This window comes from Panthera leo, chromosome B4 (assembly GCF_018350215.1).
Source record: "Panthera leo isolate Ple1 chromosome B4, P.leo_Ple1_pat1.1, whole genome shotgun sequence".
NCBI classification, from domain to species: Eukaryota; Metazoa; Chordata; class Mammalia; order Carnivora; family Felidae; genus Panthera; species Panthera leo.
This window is the reverse complement of record NC_056685.1, coordinates 66,212,836-66,235,604: the sequence shown is the minus strand read 5'-3', so window position 1 is coordinate 66,235,604 and position 22,769 is coordinate 66,212,836. Positions and strand designations below refer to the sequence as shown.

Below are 22,769 nucleotides of genomic sequence, written 5' to 3'. Positions count from 1 at the left end.
TTTTATTTCTATCTTTATCTAACTACAGACCACAATATCTAAAAATAGCCATTAAAGGACACATGTATTCTGTTACCATACTGTGTAAAATGCATAGAAAATGTGAAGCATTGAGATGAGTAAAAAATAAAGATTCAGTAGAAATTTCCAGCGCAAGGAGTAGTTAGTTGACAAACACTATATGCTGATTTTTTCACTGTGAGTAGTAAATGTGTTGCTTGATAAGGAGTACGGAAGCACAGACAGATTAAAGGAACTACAAAAATGCTATAAATATTTAGGGGCAAAGTGTGCAATAACTATAGAGATAGTGTGTACAGATGCATGCCATAGCTTTTTGGTATACATTTTATTTTATTATTTTAATTTCCTTTTTGTTCATCACTGATGGTATTTGTGTGTTCTCCGTTTGCTAATATGTCTTCTCTCATAAGGATATGCTCAGTACTTCAGTTGTGTTTTCTTGAGTAATGACAGCACAGAACAGCTTTTGGTGAGACTTGGCCATATCCATTTAACATGTAGTATGCACAGCTATCTATCAGTATTAATATTTTTTAGAAAAGAGTTCCAGAATCCCCCATGCTTTTCACTGCTAACGCAGAACAATGATCTATTCCAAATCTTTAGTATTCAGCACTTTCTGCCATGAGACTTAGAGAAATTTAGGTTGTTTTTTTTTTTTTTTAACCCATAAACATACCTGTAGAGTCTCTTTTGAAATTGGGAAAGACATGTTGCTACTAAGGATATTTAATTTAAATATGTCCAGGCTGTACCTTAAGTACTTTCTAATTACTCAGAACCAAAATTTAAAATGATTTGCACTTTCATGAAGGTGTTGTAACTGAACTAATGTGAATTTGCTCCTTGGTGAGTCACCAAGGTGGAGATACACCAGATGGAGTTGTCACACAAAGGAATCAATTTGCAGCAAATAAGGAGATCATGGGGAATAACTTCCAAAGCCCTGACTCTCCGAGCAAGAGTGGATGGATTCTTTTACTTAGGGTTAGGATGAATATTTAGAAAGGGGAACCCTGTCATCATATGTAGAGGTGGGCATAAGGTTGCATGTTCACCTTAAGAAAACATGCCTATACCTATATTGTATGTTATGTTAATGAGGCTTGTGTTCCTCCTTGGACAGATAATTTAGCATTATATTGAAGTAGGAATAACTGTCCTTCACTCCATAGTCCGTCTGTGCAGGTATGAGTCTGTGGTTGAGCTCAAACTGATCTGGGTGGTCTGGGCCTCTGGAACTCTTTGCCAAGCCAGTCGTTATAGCTTAAGGGGTAGTTTCAGTTTCCATCATGGGATGCTGTGCCCGTTGGGCCTTTTGCCTGAGTTGAGTAATAGATAAACTGGAAAGAACTTAAGGAAAAACGTGGGACCCAAAGGTCATTGGGTACAGACAGGTGAGCAATACAGGTCATGTCTTGGGTTTAGCTGGTGATGATGTCATTCTGGAAGCCACCAAATTTCAGATCCAGAGTATTTTCTGTCCCTCCCTTCTTGTCCCCACTGTCCCCCTCCCCATCCTCATCATGTGCAAGGATAGTTTACACCAAATCCTGTCACTCTGCTCTGCACTGTTTCCTACCACTTGCTACAACTTCAGTTTGGGTCTTAACACTTGGCTTATTAACTACTATAGCCTGATTGATCCAGATTGCAGATTTTACCTCATTTTTCAGTCCATTCTTCACACTGGTACCCGAGTAATCTGAATGTACTGTTCTAATGGTGCCCCTGCATTGCTAAAAGACTTCCAGTTGCTTCTGATTATCCTACGACAACTTCCTTGTTTGTTTGTTTTTGACCGGCCAACTGGACCTTCTACAGTCTGACTTGGCTCTTCATCTTCAATTCTCCCCTTTACTTGAAGCCCATTCTTTTCTTATTACATTCTTGCCTGTAACTCTGATCTGTTCTCTAGGATTATGTAAGGGAGAAAAAATAATTCTCCCTCTACCCTTCTTATTAGCCTCTGTAATAAAAAAGACGATTAATAGGAGAAAAACAAATGAAAGTTTAATAACATGCTATACCTCCTGTATACATGGGAGATACTAAGGAAAATGGAGTAACTCCCTGAAATGGCCCAAGCCTTATACCATCTCTAACTAAAGACAAAAAATGTTGGTGAGTGGGGAAGCATTATGGGAGGTTTTCAGGCAAAGCATTTTAAAGAGGGCATAGTTTATGCAGATTTAAGTCTCTGCCTTCTCCACTGAGAAGAGATTTAGTAACCCCCTTCATCCTAGTACAGTGAGGAAGACAGCCTTAGAAATGGAAATTTTTCTTATAAATGTAAATGTCTCCTGCAAAAGGCTAACTTCTAACCTGGTTTTCTGAGCTTCCCCCATGTCTGCTATTTCTGAAAAATAATTAGCCTAAAATAATCCTTATGCCAGGGCACCCAGGTGGTTCGGTCGGCTAAGCATTGGACTCTTGATTTTGGCTCAGGACATGATCTCACAGTTGGTAGGATCGAGCCCTGTCAGGCTCTGCACTGACAACATGGAGCCTGCTTGGGATTCTCTCTCTCTCCCTCTCTCTCTCTCTCTGCCCCTTCCTTGATAGCACTTTCTCTCTCAAAGTAAATACATAAACATTAAAAAAATAATAATCCTTACGGCAAAGAGATATTTTTGGGTAGCCAATTCTCTTCTCTTTTAACTGGAATTGTAACTGTACTCAAGGAGTTCACTGCCTGGAGTGCATTAAATTGAACACAACCGAAGGAAGTGTTGAAAGCAAAGAACTTTTTATTACTTTTCACAAGTAAGGAGCTGGAGGCAGCTCTCAAAGCACTGTCTGTCCCTGAAGTTAGTACAGGAAGCTTTTATCCAGTGTATTAGGGGGTGGGATCAGGGAGCTTGCATATGCATTACATATACATTAAGGAGTTATACATATTCTATTATTAGGCACTTGGGTTCAATTCCATATGCCTAGAATGTCACCATGCTAGTACATGCACCTATGTTCAAACAACAGGTGGAAAAATAGGCGGAAAAATCTCATTTATAGGAGGGGATCCTAGTTTTATAATGAGCTAAAGGTAACTAACTGCAGGACAACTTAGGTGAGGGGTGGGGTGGGGGAACTTCTGCAGGTCCTCAACTCCAAAATGTCTCAGACTGACTCAGCTGGTTCCTGTAAGGGTCTGTAAGGGGTTATCAGGTGAAAGAAGCACCTACCAAGGGACTAACAGGTGAAACACCTTACTGGGTATCTGTTGGGAACTGCTGGTTTTTGCAAAGCAAAACACACTCCTTCCCTGCTTTTGTCCTTTCCCCCTCCTCCCTTCTCCTGATAACTTTCAGCCCTTTGATCTGAGTAACTTCCCATTGTATCCTAGCTAACAGAATATCCAACTCTCTTCTCTCCATGATCTGATTTCTACTTGGCTCTCAAGGCTTACTGCCTTTGGGAAATATTACCCTGACTATCCTAGTCTCCAGCATGGACTTCCTTCATCAGACTTAGAACACTCTCTCCTTTACTTTTTAGAACTGAATACATAGCTTTTACTTGCTAGGCATTTAAAATTTTTACTTATTAAAAACTTTGAATATTTTGTTTCTTCATTCCTGTCCATCCTTCTTAGGGCTTCCCATGGGCCAGTTCTCTACAATTTAGGGAGATCTTCCACCTTCTCTTTTAGGACAGATTGAAATCCTATACAAGCTAAACTAGAGTGTGTGTCTCTCTCTGAAATACTTCCATATTTTCTTGATTCAACACGCCCAGATGATGTTGGAACTCGTATTTTATTGGCATGTGAAATTGCATTGTGTTTATGATATTTAAATTCTTAGGCAGCATATTAATCTGGAATCAGAACATCTGGGTTAGTCTGCTATTTCTGACTGCTCAGACCATGAAAGAAATCAACCTCCTGTATGATTAGGATTTTCTTTATATGTGAAACAAAGATTAATAACAGATCTTTCATTGTGCAAGGTTATTCTGAGTCTTGAAAATAAGTATAAGATTGTACTTGAAATAAGGTACATCTAGTTTGTACATTAATGAACTTTACAATGTATTACACTTAACCTATTTTTAGGTATGTAACATATGCTAATATTAACTCGTGTAATATTAACTCGTTCCTCCTCAAAACAACTGTGAGGGGAACTAGTACAGGTTAGCAATGAGGAAACTGGAGAGCTTAATTAATTGCCCAGTCCCAGGTAATGAGTGTCAGTAGTGGAACAGACACCTGGCTGTGTGGCTTGGGACCCCCTCTGTAGCCACCTCACATAGCCTGTGTGTAGGTAACGCTGAGTATTGTTAACCACCTCTGCTCTGTGTTTTCACAGTCTACCTCCTCAGCCCAAAGCTTACTAGTTTCAGAGATATCCAAAGCCAACTGTGGATTCAAATCCTGGAACTTCTTTCTACTGTTGTTGTAATTTCAAGAAGAAAAAGAAAGTAAAAGCAGTTTCCCGCTTACTTGCATTAACAAGCTAGCTGCGATAAAAGGACAAAAGGCTTTGCCAGTTTGCAGGAAAATGACATGCTAAAATTCATGCTTGTTGAGCTCATTTTATTCATTATTGGGAGTCGGGGAATTCAGTATTTCAGCAATGAAACCAATACAGATATGATGTACAAAATATGTAGTGTAAAGACAGCTTGAGAACTTATGAGCTTTAATCCTTTTATCTATTTTAGGACTTTCTGGGACAAGTGTTTTGTACATTGGGGGAGATTGTTGGTTCTCAGGGAAGTCGCCTGGAAAAGCCAATAGTGTAAGTATTTTTTAATGCAGACAATGAAATGTTAACTCTTCAGTTTTTATTTTGGTAGTTTGGAATTGGTAAATATGTGGTTGTAGACCAAAAGTGGGTTTAAAAATCTTCCTGAGTTTTTTCTTCTAACAAAATTGTTCTGACATGTTTGTAAAGAATCATTTATATTTTAGCTGTCATATGCCCTGCTGCAGAATGTTCACAAAATGAAAGGAGGAGACTTAAAAAAGCAAATGTATTGTTTTCTGTTTGGTTATAGTATTAATTCTTCTGTTTTTAAGAATTAAACATTTTGAAAAAGGTATTTTCCTCCTTTGGGCTAGGGACTATATGTAGCACCATTCTTCATACCGTATGTTTAATAAATGCATTTCTACTGATTGAGATTGTAATAATTTTTACTACAAAATTGGGTGAAAAAGAAAGTAAGTGTATAAAGATTAAGAGAAGATGATATCTCAGAATTATGTATTCTTCCTTCACTTTCAGTCACTGGGATCATATTTCATTTTCAATTTCAGATCAATTGCATGGGATGATCCTATTTTTCTCCAGTTCCAAATAAGACAGCAAACTAACTCCAGATATTTCTCCTAAATCTTCCCCCTTACTATCCTCCTTCCTCCTACCCTCACCCAATCTCAATTATTTGGATTCATTTAACTGTTCATAAAAATCAGATGATTTAGTAAGAATACTGAGAAAATTGCAGAACTAACCACAATATCAAAAGGTTTGGGAAATTTGGAAGTCAGATTCCTTTAAGAATCTCAAACTCATAAAATAAATTTGTCAAAACTTTCCAAAATTATTCACCTTTGACATCCAAATACTTAAATGTCCAAGGGCATCATTCTCACATTATCTGTATAAAATTGAACTTTATGTTTAGTGTATTCTTTTCAGGTTAATAAGAAATCTATGAATTCTCACTTCTCACTTATTAACTTATTACTTAGTGCCAGTTTGAAGACTTTTGCATATCAACTACCTTTTTTAACATTCTTTCATGTATAATTTTTTTTATCTTTGTAGGATTTGTAAGCTTATAATTCAAATATGTTTATGCTCACTTTAATATGTCAGTAAAAAGTAGTCTGTAAGACAAATGCAGATAATTTTATTAAGTATATATAATTGTTACTGTATTGTTGAGTCTAATGATTTAGGCCCATGAAAATTCTTGGAAGGTCACTGAATCACCCTTTTTACTGAAAAATGAATCAATAACATACACAATGCTACCTCAGAGGTGCCTTTAATATTCTTTGAGAGAAAACAAAAGCAATTAAAATAGAGAATTTTTATTTCAGTGTAACAGAATAGAGATTTTTATAGAACTTGCACTCATATTTTTAAATTGATCATTTTACTGGTTATTTTTATCTGGTGTTATTTTCTCCATAAAAGGAAAATATAACTCTACTTTCATAAGACTATTAAATTACTTAAAATTCTTCCCAATAGAAAATTATTTTTATGTTGGTCTTGAAACATGTTAAAAAGTTGATATGTTATTGGTTGGGGCATGTGGTGAATAGAATATAGTGTGAAATGTGGCCCTTGTTCAGGTCATTCGACAATTTCCATTAGACAAGACCAACAAAAACACAATTAGGCTAAGGGGTGAAGATGTCTAGAGTAATGATTATGCAAATGTTGAGAGTATTTTCTGGCAGTTGCATCATGATTATCTTATGTAATCAGAAAAGACGAGATGCCCTTTAGATTTTTCCTAGCTCCTGCTGAGGTTGGAGTAGCATAAGTGAGACAAAGCCTTGGAAACCTGTTCAGGCAACACGAAGCCATTGTAACCACCTGCTTTGCTTCACCTATAGGGTATTTTGTAATTTAGACAAGTTTATCGAAAGTGTTGATATTATATCTATCTTACTGACCAAGGTAGAATTCATTCAATGTTGTAAAGTGTATGTAAGTAATCTTTTATTCAACCTTGGACCTTACTAGGCAGTCTTCTCAGGCAAATAAGTATTAAGAAAAGGGTTACTGAGAGCAGATGCATCTTCTGTTCAAATGGCAATTTACTCCTTTACCTCAACATCAAATGAAAAGCAATGAAAATCATTTATCCTTTTTGTTTAAAAGTGTAGTTGGGTTGAGGAAGAGAGTGAAATGTTATTTTCATGGAAGTTTTATCTACCCATAATGTCGAAGTAGCCCTTAAAATTAGCAGGTCCACTAGATGGATGCTTTCAGATTCCACCCTCATCCCTGATCACCTTTAGTCACTGCCATGTATTTTTTTTTCCTGTACGTGGTTTTTCAAATCGATTGAATGGAGAGATGGGAAGGTTGGAAGGTATGTGATACTTCAGTGGAGGAGAGAATGGTTTTGGAAGAAAGGGTAGAGCCAGGGAGAATATTGGAGATGATGTAAGGTCAGGGAAGTGTTTTCTCACAGGAAACTCAATGACAACCATAACTTCTAAAGGAGGATACCATGTTTTATCACATAATACATAAACATAGTGGAATATCTTAAAGCATGGCAGAAACAATAAACTTTGCATTGGGAAATAATACGTATCTGACATCTTTACACTCTTACATCCATTGCTCACAGTCCCCTCTGTCTCCTCCTGCCCTGCCCTCACCCCCACCCCCATGGAGTGAACCTGCTCTGGTCAGGGCTTAGCTATCCAGTCAAAGATAACATTGTAAAATGGTCACTAAACATCCCATTGTTTTTCCATGGTTGATTCATTGTAGCTGGAGATAAAAATAGAATTTGTATACTCTCCTGTTGTAGCCATTACTTTTGCGTATCTTGTTAGGGAGTTGGAGGATTTTCCCTGTCTGGAAGGGTATAGGCTTTGGAATTGTAGCACAGGACACCTCCGGAGGCAGATTATCCACCTGCGATTAACAAAATTGACTCATCCTGAATTTAGAAAGTCTCCCTGTGTCTCAAATGTTATGTATCTTAAATAGCATTATCCAAGTGATTTAGGGCTTATTCACCAATTTGTTTTAGATGAGAGATTTATTTTCCAGTTAGTTTTCCTTTTAAATTCTAAGTTACTCCAAAGATTCTATCGTTTTCTTCCCTTTAAAGCCTTCCCTTTAAATGGTCTAGTTTAAATTATTTTCTGTTAAGGCATGAAAAATAATTTCTTTTGGCTTTTGAATTGCGCTTGTGTTATAATATCTCCTCAGTGTTGGGCTTTTACAAATGATGATAACTAAAATATGGAGATTTAAAGCAGATATACTAGAGCTTTAAATTGTTTGTTACTCACCAAGCCTTTGAAAACTAAGTTATATTTATTTCAAAGGAAACATGGATTTCTAGTGTATAGCCTCATGCTCTATTAAATACAGAATGTGAATTTAATGTTTATTTATTTTTGAAGTTTATTTTTATTTTTTGAAAGACAAAGAGAGAGACAAAGTATGAGCAGGGGAGGGACAGAGAGAGAGGGAGACACAGAATCCGAAGCAGGCTCCAGGCCAGGCTGTCAGCACAGAGCCTGATACAGGGCTTGAACCCACAAACCATAAGGTCATGACCTGAGCCGAAGTCAGACGCTTAGCCGACTGAGCCACCCAGGCACCCCCAGAATGTGAACTTAAAATCACTTCTTATTTTCTGTGCTTCAGTTATTGTTGTCACTTTTATTGTGAGATTCTCTTCTTTATGAGAATAAGAATTAATTTTTAAGGAGCGCCTGGGTGGCTCAGTCGGTTAAGCGTCTGGCTTTTGGTTTCACCTCAGGTCATGATCTCACAGTTCGTGGTATCAAGCCTACATAAGGCTCAGCACTGACAGCATCGAGCCTGCTTAGGATTCTCTCTCTCCCTCTCTCTGCCCCTCCCCTACTTTTGCTGTCTCTCTCTTAAGGTAAATAAACTTTAAAAAAATTATTTTTTTAATATTTTGTAGGAACTTAGGTTAATTTTTTTTGAAATTGATGTTCAAGAATTTTTAATTTACTTTTTAATAGCAGCTCACGATTTTCACAATTTCCAATAATCAGTTCTGTTGAATTCAAGTTTTGAGCAAATTTGGATTCAAGTTTTGAGCAAACACATTTCTCATATCTTAATTCCATCTAACATTTTGGTCTTTTCCCTGAGCCCTCCTAAAATGACTCTTGTGCTACTTAATTTGTCTGCAGCACTTACTGTGTCTTCCTATGACTCATTGGCTCCTCGCTTTAGATCGTCCCATTATTATTTACCATTATACCCACTCAGCAGTGTGTTTTCTCATGCTGTGAGATTGTATCCAATTTTCTGCGTGATGCTGTCAGAGAGTTTTACTTCTTCTATCTTTAGGGAGCTCAGTGATGGATTCGGCAAAGCCTTCCAAAATGCTAGAATCAGCACCAGTTTAAGAAAGATTGCCATTCTCTTCTCTGGGAGGAAAGCATTTATTATATTCATCAAGTAATAGACCTGTTTGTTCCTGTTACGCTCATCCAGGCATGACTGGTCCTGTATAAAAGGATGGAGTGAGGAGGCAGGGACTGGTTGTGATTAGAAGGAAGATTCTTACCCTGGAGAGGAGGGGGAACTCCATGGGTAATTGAACTGGCAACTGTTTTAGCTAAGGGAAAAGATTATGTTCTTTGTAGGGTGGCTGTAGCAGCTTGTGATCTAGGCAATCAGGAGTGGGTAAAGGATAAAGAGAGGGATCTAAGAGTGATTAGTGAACAGTACAGCGAGAAGAGTACAGGGACAGGGGCTCAAAGGCAGGTGATAATTGGAAGACTGGCTTGCAGCTGATGGATGGACACTGGGATACCAACTCTGATAAAGGGTTTAAGGACAGAGCACATTGGGTGCTGAAGTTCAACAGGAGAAATGTGGAGAGAGGAACAGATCAGAAGGGAAGCTGGGGAATAATGTAGAAGTAGAGGGCTTGGGAGGGACTTGAGGCAAGAGCCTTAAAGGCTTGCCTTAAAGATCTGGTTCAAATGTGGCCTGATTCTGAAAGCTATTTTGTAGCTGTGGGTGCATGTAGATGAAGTCAGTGTGAGAGGAATAGGAGGAGGAAGAATGGGAGAATAATTAGTCTTGAAGGTGAGAAACATCCAAACTTAACGATGAAGCAGAGCTTGTCTTTATTGTGCAACATTTTGTATGTGAAAATATAGTCAGCTTTGGGGGAAATTTTGACCTTCAAAGTCATCTTTAGTAACTTTAGTTTAGACTTTAGTAACTTCCTTGCAGAGTAGATTGATATTGTTATACTCCCTGTTTTTTTATTTATTTTTATTTATTTTTGTTTCTTATTGGAAAGAGCACTGGGCTGGAAATCAGAATATGATGTTTTTAGTACCATGCCTGGTACTAACTCACATGTTACATTACAAAATTTGTACATCTGTATTAAATTTCCATACCTGTGGGTTACATTTGTAGTATGGAAACTTTAGAGATAAATAAGTAGCCTCTGTAACAGAGTTGATAGGACATGGGCTTTGGGGGCAGTCAAATCTGGGATCATAATTTATTGGGTGTATAATTTGAACAAATTGCTTTAAATTCCTGAGCTCCAGTTTCCTCATCTGAAACATATGAATAATACACTTTTAAGAGAGCTATTAAAGAAATAACAATACTTTATACAATATTTTTGTCATGGAGGACACTGGAATTTAATAAACACCCCAATTGCAGCTATTATTAATGTTGTTATTAAATATAGCTAACGTCTTTTAGGAAAGACCTTAAATGCAATCACCTAATAAGCTCAGCTTTCCATTTCTCCTTCCCTCTCTTCTTTCCTTCCTTTCCTTTTTTCCTTCCTGCCTTTCTGTCTTTTTGTCTTTCAGTATTTGCTTCCTTAGAGAAGCATTTAGCTAGGAATTCAGTAAGATTAGATAAAGGACAATTTTGAGCCAAAGTATATTACATATATATAAATTGTTAAGTGTTGACCAAATATAAATATTAAACATTATTTTGTCTATTCTCAGTTTCTGCTTGTCATTAGTTTGGGTTTTATAAGATAGTGGGTTTTTGTTTTTTGGGTTTTTTTCTGGAAATGCCCTGGATTTTTAGACCATTGCCCAGGTTCATATGTAATTGCAAAATATAATCTAAAGGACAATATCAGTTGAATTATTTTTATCTTATTTGCAAAGATCACATTGATGTGTGTACATGTTTATAATTTTCATATGATTCCAACACATTAAAAGTTGAACCACTGATTGCATCTTAGAGAGATGTTAGGTGCTTCACTGATCTAGCCTAAGCATTTGTCTCCCTTTGGGAGAGTCTATATGAAAAGTTGTGTGTTCTCTAAAGACTAAAAGTAGAGAGAATTTCAGTACATTTCCTTATGTATCTTGCACCAGATTATGAGTCTTCCATATAACAGAAACTTAGTAAATGTTCAACTGGCCCACTTTTTTAACATTCATTTGTGGATCTGAGCTCATGCTCTGGAAAAATCTGCAGAGATGTATTTGTTTAACCTGAAAGAGTGACTGCATACAGCTGTAAGCCCCCACACTTCTCTGCTCTATGCAGAAATTCCAGTTGTTCTTGGTAAAGGCATATAAATTAGGAACTGTTCTGATTAGATAGGCTTGCAAAGAATATGGCCAGTCATGAAAGATATGGATAAGATAAATACATTTTTTCTGAAAATAGTCCTTAATATCATCATCAAAGGCAAGCCCTAGAATGGTTGATCTGCTTTTCTGATTTGGATGTTATTTCCCTGTTCTTATGAAGCTTATGTACAAGTAACTCCTTTAGGCATCCAAAATTGAGAAAGAAAATAAAAGGCAAAATTATTTTATCTAGGTGCTTATTATTTAGACTGTATTTATTGACTGGATTTGTTTACTTTTCTATCAGATACCACCTCAGTTTGGTAGAGGTTCTAAGGATTCTTTTTTTTTTTTTTTCTTCTCTTAATTCATTTATTCAACACATCTTTACTGAGAATATATAACGGACCAGGAACTGTTAGGTACTAAGCATACAATTATGAAAACACAGTTGTTCCTGTCCTCATGGAGATAATCACCTATTCATTAAATGAATAGTCATACAAATAAATATAATTACATATTGATATAAACCCTATGAAAATTGCAGTACTGACTTAGACCAGAAGATATAGGTCATTTTTAGTAATTGAATTTTTATCATAAATACAGTGGGAAAAATCATGATTTTTGTTCAGAGAGGTTCTTTCACTTCTGTGTGCAGAATGGTTATGGGTAGTTAACAGGAACAATTAGTAAGTTAATTACTGTTGAAATAATCTAGTTCAGAGTAGACAGTAATTTGGACTAAGAAGATGAGAAATAAGCCGATCAAAATATGTTTTTAATATTCATTTCACAAGGATTGATGATAGGCTGATAGTCTTGATTGAAAAGGATTTCAAGGAAGGCTTACAGATTTCTTGCACAAGTAACTGAATGGATGGATGTATCATTTTCTGACAGGGGGAATATCATCCATGTCTGGGCTTTTCACAGTTGATCAGTGTTTTAGGAAGAGATGAGTCATTCTATCCTTGTATTGCAAGGTGTAAACATTTGCAACATTCTTTTTTGTTTGTTTATATTTGTCTAACCTCATTGAGTTGGATTAAAAACTGATAAAGCTGAAGGAAAGAACTGATAAGATGTGATCTGTGTTATTTGGAAGATGGCTTCTAAACTAAATAGTAGCTTCTTGTTGAATAAACCTACTTGTTGAATAAACATTCCTCATTTCACTTAGTTTTAGTATCAGACAAGTTTCTAAAGGGTTACCCTTAGTATAGACAATGTTTAGAGATTATGTTGGGATAAAATCTTTCAGAGAAATTATAGGTTCCTCTACAATGAAATTCATTGTTTCTTTCTTCTTTCTTCCCTCTTAGGTTATGGCATAATTTGCTGATTCTGGGATTCAAGATGTAGCCCAGGGAATATTAGTTTTATAGTTAAGCAAACTAGTTGTAAAGAAAGACCTTTATGGGCCAACCTTAGAATAAGAATCTTGTTCTGAGCTCTAGCCCACTGATGAGATGAATGTTTGGAACTAACATTTGGGGATTGTCTCTGCTCCTGTATTTATACCCAACTGGTTTTTGTCTTCAAAGCAATTGAAAGAGAGCAGTGAATTTTTAAAAAAATAATACCAGTGGCTAACTTGATTGAATTCTTATAAGGTGTCAGTCAATATACTACCTGCTTTGCACTTAAAAGTTCTGTAACCCTTACTGCACCATTGTGAGGTAGATAGGTATCATAATCATCCCCATTCATTAGAGAAAGAAACTGAGACAAGGATTCTGGAGAAACCGCGCTTCAAATAGAAGTTGTCTGGCTTGTGACCCATGTGCTTAACTACCGCATTATAATGCCTTCAACAAATGAATATATTTATATATGGCTCTGAAGGAAATTGAATTTTTTAATTTTATTTCATTTTAGTAATGAAAAAGTATTTACTTAAAAGTCAAGAACGTCTCTGAATGATAAGACGAGCTTTCAAGATACCCATCTTGGCTTAGGTCATTTCAAGGATGAGGTTCCTTTGCACGATGTCTTACCCACACAACTCTTATGCCAGCACAGTCCAGAGTAAAAACAAAAATTCCTGAGGTAAAAATTCCCGAGGTCATCTCCAGAGCGGTTTGTTTCTTGCTTCTGTCTTGAGTCATGAAGACTTAGCTTCTGTGGGCTATACCAGGTTTCCATAGGGGATGTGCTGCACTCTTCTGTTCCCTAGGATGATTAAGAGAACAGCAGTAGCCCTGTAAGTGAGGAGAAGAGTGGCTTTCCTGTGCCAGCTATTCTCATTCTAGGGTTACTGCGCCTGCTCTCTGTGGTCAACTAGGGTGACAGAACCCTTCTCTAGGGGTAACATTAAATTTTCTCAGAGCCAACACAGTCTAAATAGGAAGACTATTGGAAGGAATTTTAAAAATAAATCCATATCTAGTTTTGGAAAGAGGTAAATAAGTGTGTGATGTTTTTTCCTGATCTTTTAGAAAATCATCATTCTGAATTCAGTGTGTTGACCAGTACATAGCACCACGTACTCATTCTTCCTGGTCATTTCTTCCATTTGGTAATGCAGGATGATGTGCTTCCATTTCTAAAAGCAACGAGCTTTCTGCTGCTTTCTTCTCTTTCAGTGTTCAGGGAAGAGAAATTAAACATATTGTCAGGGGTTTTATTTATATTATTTTTGTTGAAGGCCTTTGTGAGTAATTATCCTTGATTGGGCCACAGTGCCATTTTAGGTACAGGCAGATTCTCACAATGCAGTAGGCTGCTCTGAGAATGTATTCTAGTAAGTGAAAAATCTCAGTAATCTTTGCAACTCACTGTCTGCTTTGATACCAGTATTGGTTAGAGCCAGTAATCATGGAGACAGATCAATTGAATCTCAACTGTTTCCCAATTTGAGTTAATTCCGATGAAAGACTCTAAACATGGAGGGCAATTTAGTAAACTGACATTTCCAAATACATCTAGATTCCAACATATATTTTTAGTCATTTGCATAAACGTATTGTGTTGGTTTTTTTTTTTTTTTTAGTATAAATATACCACTTCTAGCTAACTGAATTGTTGGCTTCTCCCAACATTTTAATAAAGGTTTTTACCTTCTCCCTTTCATACTATTTTTGTTTGTTTTAAGTTCCCTGTTGTCCTTTCCTAAACAGGTCTACTTAAACAATAATCAAAGGAATACACAGTAGATGTTCCTGTTCTGTTCTTATTAATTCTTCTGTTCACCATGACACATGTGGGTTCCACAGCATGATGGAGCAAAGCCCCTGAACAACCTCCTAAAATTCAATCAAGCTGCTGAATGCCTTTCCTCCATCCTTTTTTTCTTTTAACAATTGTGAAAAGACTTAAAAAGAAACCATTATATCCTCTGCATTGTAGAGACCTGTTGTTGTGCCTTGTAAATGGTAAGATTTGGTAAATGTTTATTCAACTATATTTTCCAGAATAAGAATCAAATTTATATGTTTTTCTCTTTTTTGTTAAGAACACAAAATGTCTCTCCTGCGCATTATAACTTTGCACTTCAGGGCTTGGAATAGAATTTTTAGATTATAATAATGTTGCTACCTATGCATTTTACTACATCACAAATGTAAAGGGTACTTGCAATAATATTAGTAACCTAATATTTCTGTACGTAGATGGACAGATCTAGTTTATCCCAGCTGAAATAATTTCTTAAAAATTTTTGGCGTATGTGGTATTTAAGAGCTAGGATCACATCATTCTTGTCAATAGTTACTTTTAAAGAAAATTTTCATCTCCAGAGATTATAAACAGTTTACTTTGTTTTTATTACTGCAAAGCTGTGTCTCAAATCACCGATTGTGTATTCCTCATAATTCTGTACTGTGATAATAACTGCCTTGCCTTTCTTTTAATGTCAGCATTTACATTCTGACCATAAAAGAAGACCACATTTAATTTAATTGTAATTTTATTTTATTTTATTTTTTTATTAAAAAAAATTTTTTTAATGTTTATTTTTGAGAGAGAGAGTGAGACAGAGCATGAGCGGGGAGGGCCAGAGAGAGGGAGACACAGAATCCGAAGGAGGCTCCAGGCTCTGAGCTGTCAGCACAGAGCCCGACGCGGGGCTCGAACCACGAACCATGAGAACATGACCTGAGCCGAAGTCGGCCGCTCAACTGACTGAGCCACCCAGGCGCCCCTAATTTAATTGTAATTTTAACAATTACAGGGGAGCAGATGGATTTCTTGAGCACAGTGTTTAAAAATTTCAACAAAATTTGCTATTGCCGTTTTCTGGCATTTAACATATTTTAACAGTGAACGTCATATATTTTCTTTTGTGATAACTGATAGAGTAAAATCTTAGAAACAATGTCTTCATAATTTTTAGAGACAAAATGTATTGCCTGGAAAGATAAATGTATGAGATTTAAATTAAAATATTCATTCGTTTTGAAAAACTACTTGCATGCATCTTTAGTTTTGCCTTTGGAAATGACATCATTTCTTCCTGTAATTAGATTTCAAAAGAAAACTAATATACGAAAAGTATGTTTCTTTTTGCTTGAACATCAGTGTTAGTTTTCAATTACTGAGCTATTTATGTGGCTTTGATTTTTTTCTTTGTTTAACAAGAAACATTTGGTCTCTTATGTCATCATCCCCAGCTATTTACCTTCTCTGTATCTACACTTGTGTGATCTGAGCACCTCAGTGTCACAGTCCAGAATCAAATGGTCCGGTGATACCACTGAATCCTGATCTCCAGCCTGGCTTCAACCTTCTATGCTCTGTCATTCTTGTGGGTACATTTTTCCTTTCTTCTCAGCAGCTTTTCCAAAAGGCTACAAATAACTTTCTTCAAGCCCTCTGTCACATAACCTTTCTACTCCTCACTCCTAGCCTTTTGCTTTTACAACTTTACCTTTTTACTTTCAGAGAAAATAATATCATAAATACTATTAGTTGCTGCATCTGTTATTTAACACTCTAACACCCTGCACCAAGAGCTTTCCATATATTGTACCATTTAATCTTTCCTCAACCTAGCAAACCAGAGATTATTAGTCATAGTTTGCAGATGAACAAATGAGGCTTAGATAAGTCAAATGCTCACCCAAAATTTGGAGAGGAAGGAAGCCAGGAGCTGAGGTGCTTTTTAAAACTCAGGTGTGACCCCTTAATCGTTCTCCCATTTTTGGCACACTACGGGGGAGATTTAGTTTACCTCCTCCCCTCCTGGTTTAGTTGAGCATATGTTACTTTTCTCCACCTGAACAACTGCCTTCTTCTAAGCCCTGGATTGCACTCCACACAGACATCCCTAGAGACTTTGCTTCCGCCCTGCCATCCTCCAGACACATAACTCTGCCTCTACCTTACGCTGTGGCTCTGCCTCCGTTCTTCCCATCACAGCAAATAATCTTCAAAGACTTCTTGCACAGCTGCTCCACCGCTCCACTGCCACTACCTCGTCAACCCACTTTTCATGATTCCACTTAAATGTCTTGCTTGGGGGCTCAGCTACCTCCTGTGTGCCATATCCATAGATGCTTGCAGTTCTCATCTTACCTGGCCTCTCTGTGGTGCTTGTTGCTGTTGATCAGTTCTTTCTTGAAACTCCTCTCCCTGTGCTTTCATGACACCGTCTTTCACTGGTTCCCTCATGGCTCCCTGGATAGTCCTCTTACCTGCATCATGGGCCAAACAATGACCTGAAATTGTGCACAAAATGCTGAGTGACATTTTTCTCCTGAAAATGTCTCTGGCTCTTATTAGAGTCTCAAATGTGTCTGTCACTTAACAAAGTTTAACACCTACACCCTACAGGATATGTTACTCTGGATGATGTCTTATATGTCTCTGATTTCAGCTGTCACCTATATGACAATGATATCACATCTTATATCAATCATATTTCTTTTGTTGGCTCCAGATGCATGTATATAGCTGCCTACCAAACATAGATGTCTCAAAGAAATGTCAAATTGAATATGCCCCAAAGGTGAATTTGTCATTTATACCATCAAAATTCCTCCTGCTGTGTCCTTTCTCTGTGATGGCACTGCTAGGCAGTTTCTAAGCAAGGTAGGTGGGAGTCCTTTTATGCCCTTTATCCCTCTCTCCTTCCTTGCTCAGCAGCCAAGCTGTCCATCTTCACTTCCCCTACTCTTTTGCAGCAACCCCTCTTACTTAGTTGTACAGCTCTTCCTGACCAGCCTTGATGTCTGTAATTACAGTCCGCACCAGTTTCCTCTGCATGCAGTAGCTCATACTGGTCTTTTTAGAGTCAGACGTAGAATTCAGCTCCTTCTTCAGCTCTTCCCCATACCCTGTTGGGTAGAAAACTCAATCTGCAATGGCACTTGACACCCACCAGTGTACTCTAATATTCCTAAACACACATTATCCTCTGAGCGACTTGAATGTCCTTCATTGGATCATATTCTTACATCACTGTGTCTGATCCTCGTGTCTGGAAGGCATTTTATGCACTTTGCCCCACTTGCCAATTTGCACCCACCTTGTTAGACACAGCTCCTGTCACCTTCTCTGAAATCTTTCTGGTCTCTACCAGACTAGGATTGGTGCCCATTGTTAGTGTAGTACCTGAATCTTTGTTCAGTTATAATATTCTTCATCCTTTATTGTTTATTTCTGCATCACATGTTTTGCATTTCACTACAGGGCAAGTGTCAGTTAATTCTTTGCATAATACTTCTCCTTAAACTCTACGTCACTTCTCCCTCACAATTCAAGTGTAACAGAGCTCTCATATGTGAATAATTTATGTGTTGCCAAATTTTAGTGTAATATTACATAAATAACTCATTGTGCCACTAGGTACTACATTAATTTTTTTCATTCAATTTTTTTGAAAAGAGTTCATTCAGTTTGAGTTGTTTTTGTCCCAGTTCAAATAGATCGGCTTAGCATGGAAAGGTGTTGGATTATCCTTTATCCAGTTAAGAACTAGCTCTTATTAGAGTCTAGGTCCTTTCTCCAACTGCCTCCAATTGGGGATTTATTACTGCAGTTAAGACTAGTCCATATGTTAAGTTGGCAAATTTTGTACTGAAGATTATCTCTTAATGCCATTACCTACACAGGTGAAACACTTAGAATTCCCATTCTGCTTCTTTAGCTGCCTAACATTCTATATCAGGAACTGTTTTTTCATATTTTATCACCTCTTCCTTTTTCCTGCCTTCAGTCAGTGAATATACTTCATCCTGTTATTATCTGGCCCACTCATGATTGAGCTAGTATAATCACCGAATTAGTACTAAGTTTGAACAGAAGTCATGCTACTGGCTTAATTTGTTAGTTTTCTTGTACATCCATATTGAGTTACATTATTTCTCTGGGGACTTCTGAAATCACTCTCTTAAATCAAATGCAATGCAATTCAACAAATGCTTAGAGAATGTCAATATCAGATGTCTTTAGGTGTAGACAGGCAGAGACGGCGATGCACAACCCTTCCCCTTCTGGAGCTGCCTGCTTTTGTGAATAATACATGTAAGCACATGATAATAACTATAATGTATGGAATACTTGCTCTGTGCTGTTTATACACATTTGATATTAAAACTGAATTATTAGTCCTCAGATGAGGATACTGAGTTTCAAGAAGATTACACAACTTATTCAAGGTCACAGTCATTAATTGATGTACCGGGGATGTGAAGTTAGCTTTGTGGAACTCTCAAATGCGGTGCCTATGTCCAGGTCTTGTAAGACAGCAGGAGTTTCTACAAGGTAGAGAGGGTGGACGAATCAACTCTAGTTATGAGAGTCAGAGAAGCAGCATTTGAGTTGGGCTTTGAAAAATGAAGTGTTTACCAGGTAGATAGCCTAAAGATGAATCTGAGATCCTCAAAATTTTCAATATTGAGAAAGGCTGATGAAGGAGATATTTTAAGGCAGGAAGCATTGTAGATTACTGAAGGCATACCTCTTTAGTGATGTGACTTACTGCCTTCAGCTCAGCATAAGCAAATTGATTTTCAGAAAAAATATTAAGCTTGATAGTAGCTCCTTCATAATGTTATTAAGTGTGATGTTTCATTTTTCATGTTTTCAACGTCTATGACTGAAATTCTACTGCATATATTTTCCTGTGACTTGATTTGTTGCTCAAAATTGTGATAGCCATATATGTAATGTGTGATGTGTGGATGTGTGAAGTTATACTTTACTCATTTATTTCATTACTGTATCAGTTTTATGAATTATAAACAGATTTACCTAATATTAAGTTGGTGGGCCTTTATAGCTTCCAGTTTTTTTTTTTTCTGTATAAACAGTGCTATAATAAAAACTATTATATATCTCCTCATTGGATATAAAATATAAAATTATTTCCATATAAAAAATATTGGATGTCTTCTTACTATATGCCTAGGAATGAAATTCTGGGGTCTTAAGGTAGGTGTGATGTGGAAGGGAGAATTTTGGCCCATGACCTTTGCTGTCTAGCGTCACACCAATGGTCATGTTACTTATGTGGCAAGAGGAACTTTGCAGACATAATTAAAATTACTATTCATCTGACTTCAAGATACAGAGGTTATCATGAATTATCTAACTAGGGTCAAATTAATCACATGAGCCTTTAAAAACAGGAAAAAAAGCAAAAATACAAATAAAAATTAAAATTAGAAGCAAAAGGCAGAACAGAATATGAGAGAGATACAGCTGATGCACGTGGGGAGGTCAAAGGACTTCAAAGCATGGGAAAGACCTGACCTGCCTTTTCTGACTGAAAGATGTAGGGGCAACATGAAAATCAAGAAAAGGCTCTCTGTTCTTTTTCATAGGTCTATTTGTCTGTCTTTGTGCTGGTACCATACTGTTTTGATTACTCTGGTTTTGTAATATGTTTTGAAATTGGGAAATGTGAGTCTTCCAGGTTTGTTCTTTGAAATTGCTTTGGCTATTTGGGGTCACTTGAGGTTTCATATAAATTTTAGGGTGAGTTTTTCTACTTTTTTTTAATGTTTATTTTCTTTTGAGAGAGAGGGGGGGAGAGAGCGAATGGGGTAGGGGCAGACAGAGGGAGACACAGAATCTGAAGCAGGCTCCAGGCTCTGAGCTGTCAGCACAGAGCCCGATGCGGGGCTTGAACCCACGAACCGTGAGATCGTGACCTGAGCCGAAGTCGGATACTTAACCGACTGAGCCACCCAGATGCCCCTCTACTTTTTTTCTGTAAAAAAAAAAAAAAAAAAAAATGACACTGGGATTTTGATACGGATTATGTTAAATCTGTAGATTGTGTTGGGTGGTATGGACATCTTGACAGTATTATCTTAAAATCATGAACACAGGATGTCTTTCCATTTATCTGTGTCTTCTTTAATTTCTTCCAGTAATATTTTATAGCTTCCAGTGTGAGAGTCTTTCACCTTCTCAGGTTATTCCTAAGTATTTTATTATTTTTGGTACTATTGTAAATTAAATTATTTTCTTAATTTCCTTTTTGGTTTGTTCACTGTTAATATATAGAAACATAACTGGTTTTTATGTTGATCTTGTATCCTACAGCTTTGTTGAATTTATTAGTTCTAACAGTATTTTTTACTGTGGAATCTTTAAGGTTTTCCACATATAACTTATATGACATAACCTTCACTTCTTCCTTTTCAATTTGGATGTCTTTATTTCTTTTTTCATACCTAATTGCTCTGGATAGCACTTCCATTATGATGTTGAATAGAAGTGGCAAGGGTGGACATCTTTTCTTCATGACTTTAGAGGAAAAGTTTTCAGTCTTTCTCCATTGAGTATGAGATTACCTGTGGATTTTTCAAATATGGCTGTTATTATGTCGAGATGTGTCATTCCATCCCTAGTTTGCTAAGTGTTTTTATCATGAAATGGTGTTGAATCTTGTCAAATGCTTTTTTGCATCAATTGGGATTGATGATCATATGGATTTTGTCCTTCATTCTGTTAATATGATATATTAAACTGACTTGGATATGTTGAGCCATCCTTGGATTCCAGGGACAAATTCCACTTGGCCATTGTGTATAATCCTTTTAATGTGCTGTTGAAATCAGTTTGCTAGTATTTTCTTTTGGATTTTTGCATCAATATTTATGGGGGATTCTAGTCTTTTTCTTATAATGTCTTTGTCTGGCTTTGGTATCAGGGTAATACTGGCCTGTTAGAATGAACTTGGAAATATTCCCTACTGTTCAGTTTATTGGAAGACTTTTAGGAAAATTGATGTCAATTCTTTAAGTGTTTGGGAAAATTCTCTAGTGAAGCCATTTTATCCTGGACTTTTCTTTGTTAATAGGTGTTTGATTACTGATTCAATCCCCCTACTAGTTACTTATCTGTTCATATTTCCTATTTCTTCATGATACAATTGTTAGATTCTGTGCTTCTTGGAATTTATCCATTTCTTCTATGTTATCCAATATGCTGGTCTGTAATTGTTCATGATATTCTCTCATAATCCTTTTTATATCTGTGGCATTGGTTGTAATGTTCCCTCTTCCATTTTTTTTTTATTTTAGTATTGTCTCTCTTTTTCTTAGTCCATCTAAAGGTTTGTCAATTTTGTTGAACTTTACAAAAACACAACTTTTAGTTTTATTTGTGTGTGTGTGTGTTGTTTTTCTATCATCCATTTTTAAATCTCTGATCTAATCTTTATATTTCCTTACTTCTGCTAGTTTTGAGATTACTTTGTTTTGTTTTTCTAGTTCCTTGAGGTATAAAACTCGGTTGTTCATTTGTAGTCTTTGTAAAAATTTATTTTATTAAAAAATTTTTTTTGAGAGAGAGCAAGAGCAGGGGAGGGACAGAGGGAGAGAGAGAATCTCAAGCAGGCTCCATGCACAGCATGGAGACTGATGCAGGGTTCAATCTCACAACCATGAGATGATGTGAGCTGAAATCAAGAGTTGGATGCTTAACCAACTGAGACATGCATGCAGCCCTGATTTGTAGTCTTTTTTTTTTTTTTAATATATGCATTTACAGTTATAAACTTCCCTCTTGGCACTTCTTTCATTGCATCCCATATATTTTATTTTAGTTTGTTGTATTTTTATTTTCATTGTTTCAAGATATTTTCTCTTTAAATTTTTTTTTTCTTTAATGTTTATTTTTGAGAGACAGAGTGTGAGTGGGGGAGGGGCACACAGAGGGGGAGACACAGAATCTGAAGCAGGCTCCAGGCTCTGAGCTGTCAGCATAGAGCCTGATGCAGACCTCAAACCCACAAATTGTGAGATCATGACCTGAGCCAAGTCGGATGCTTAACCAACTGAGCCACCCAGGTGCCCCCAAGGTATTTTCTGATTTCCTTTGTAACTTTCTCTCTGAACCATTGGTGTTTAAGAATGTGTTGTTTTATTTCTACATATTTGTGTAGTTTCCAATTTTCCTTCCACTATTGATTTCTAACTTCATTCCTTTGTCATTGGAAAGCATACTTTGTATAATTTCAAGCTGCTTGAATTTGTTAAGACTTGTTCTGTACCTAATATATAGTCTCTTC

The 22,769-nt window shown here is 36.7% G+C and overlaps 1 protein-coding gene and 1 long non-coding RNA gene across 3 annotated transcripts in view; one reads left to right on the top strand and one right to left on the bottom strand.

Moving 5' to 3' along the window:
- Positions 1 to 22,769, top strand: part of CPNE8 (copine 8) — a 231,751-nt gene that overhangs the window by 75,022 nt on the left and 133,960 nt on the right. The window contains exon 6 of the mRNA XM_042946250.1: positions 4,693 to 4,769. Within this exon, the coding sequence (XP_042802184.1) occupies positions 4,693 to 4,769 (77 nt within the window). The remainder of the gene's footprint in view (positions 1 to 4,692; positions 4,770 to 22,769) is intronic.
- Positions 13,225 to 17,610, bottom strand: LOC122224429. Of its 2 annotated transcripts, none has more exons than XR_006204784.1 (3): positions 17,441 to 17,610; positions 16,820 to 16,938; positions 13,225 to 13,477 (listed from the first exon to the last, which is right to left on the bottom strand). It is a non-coding gene; the product is annotated as an uncharacterized LOC122224429 (long non-coding RNA). The 2 variants fall into 2 exon arrangements; XR_006204785.1 differs by having other exon boundaries at positions 16,820 to 16,962; positions 17,495 to 17,610.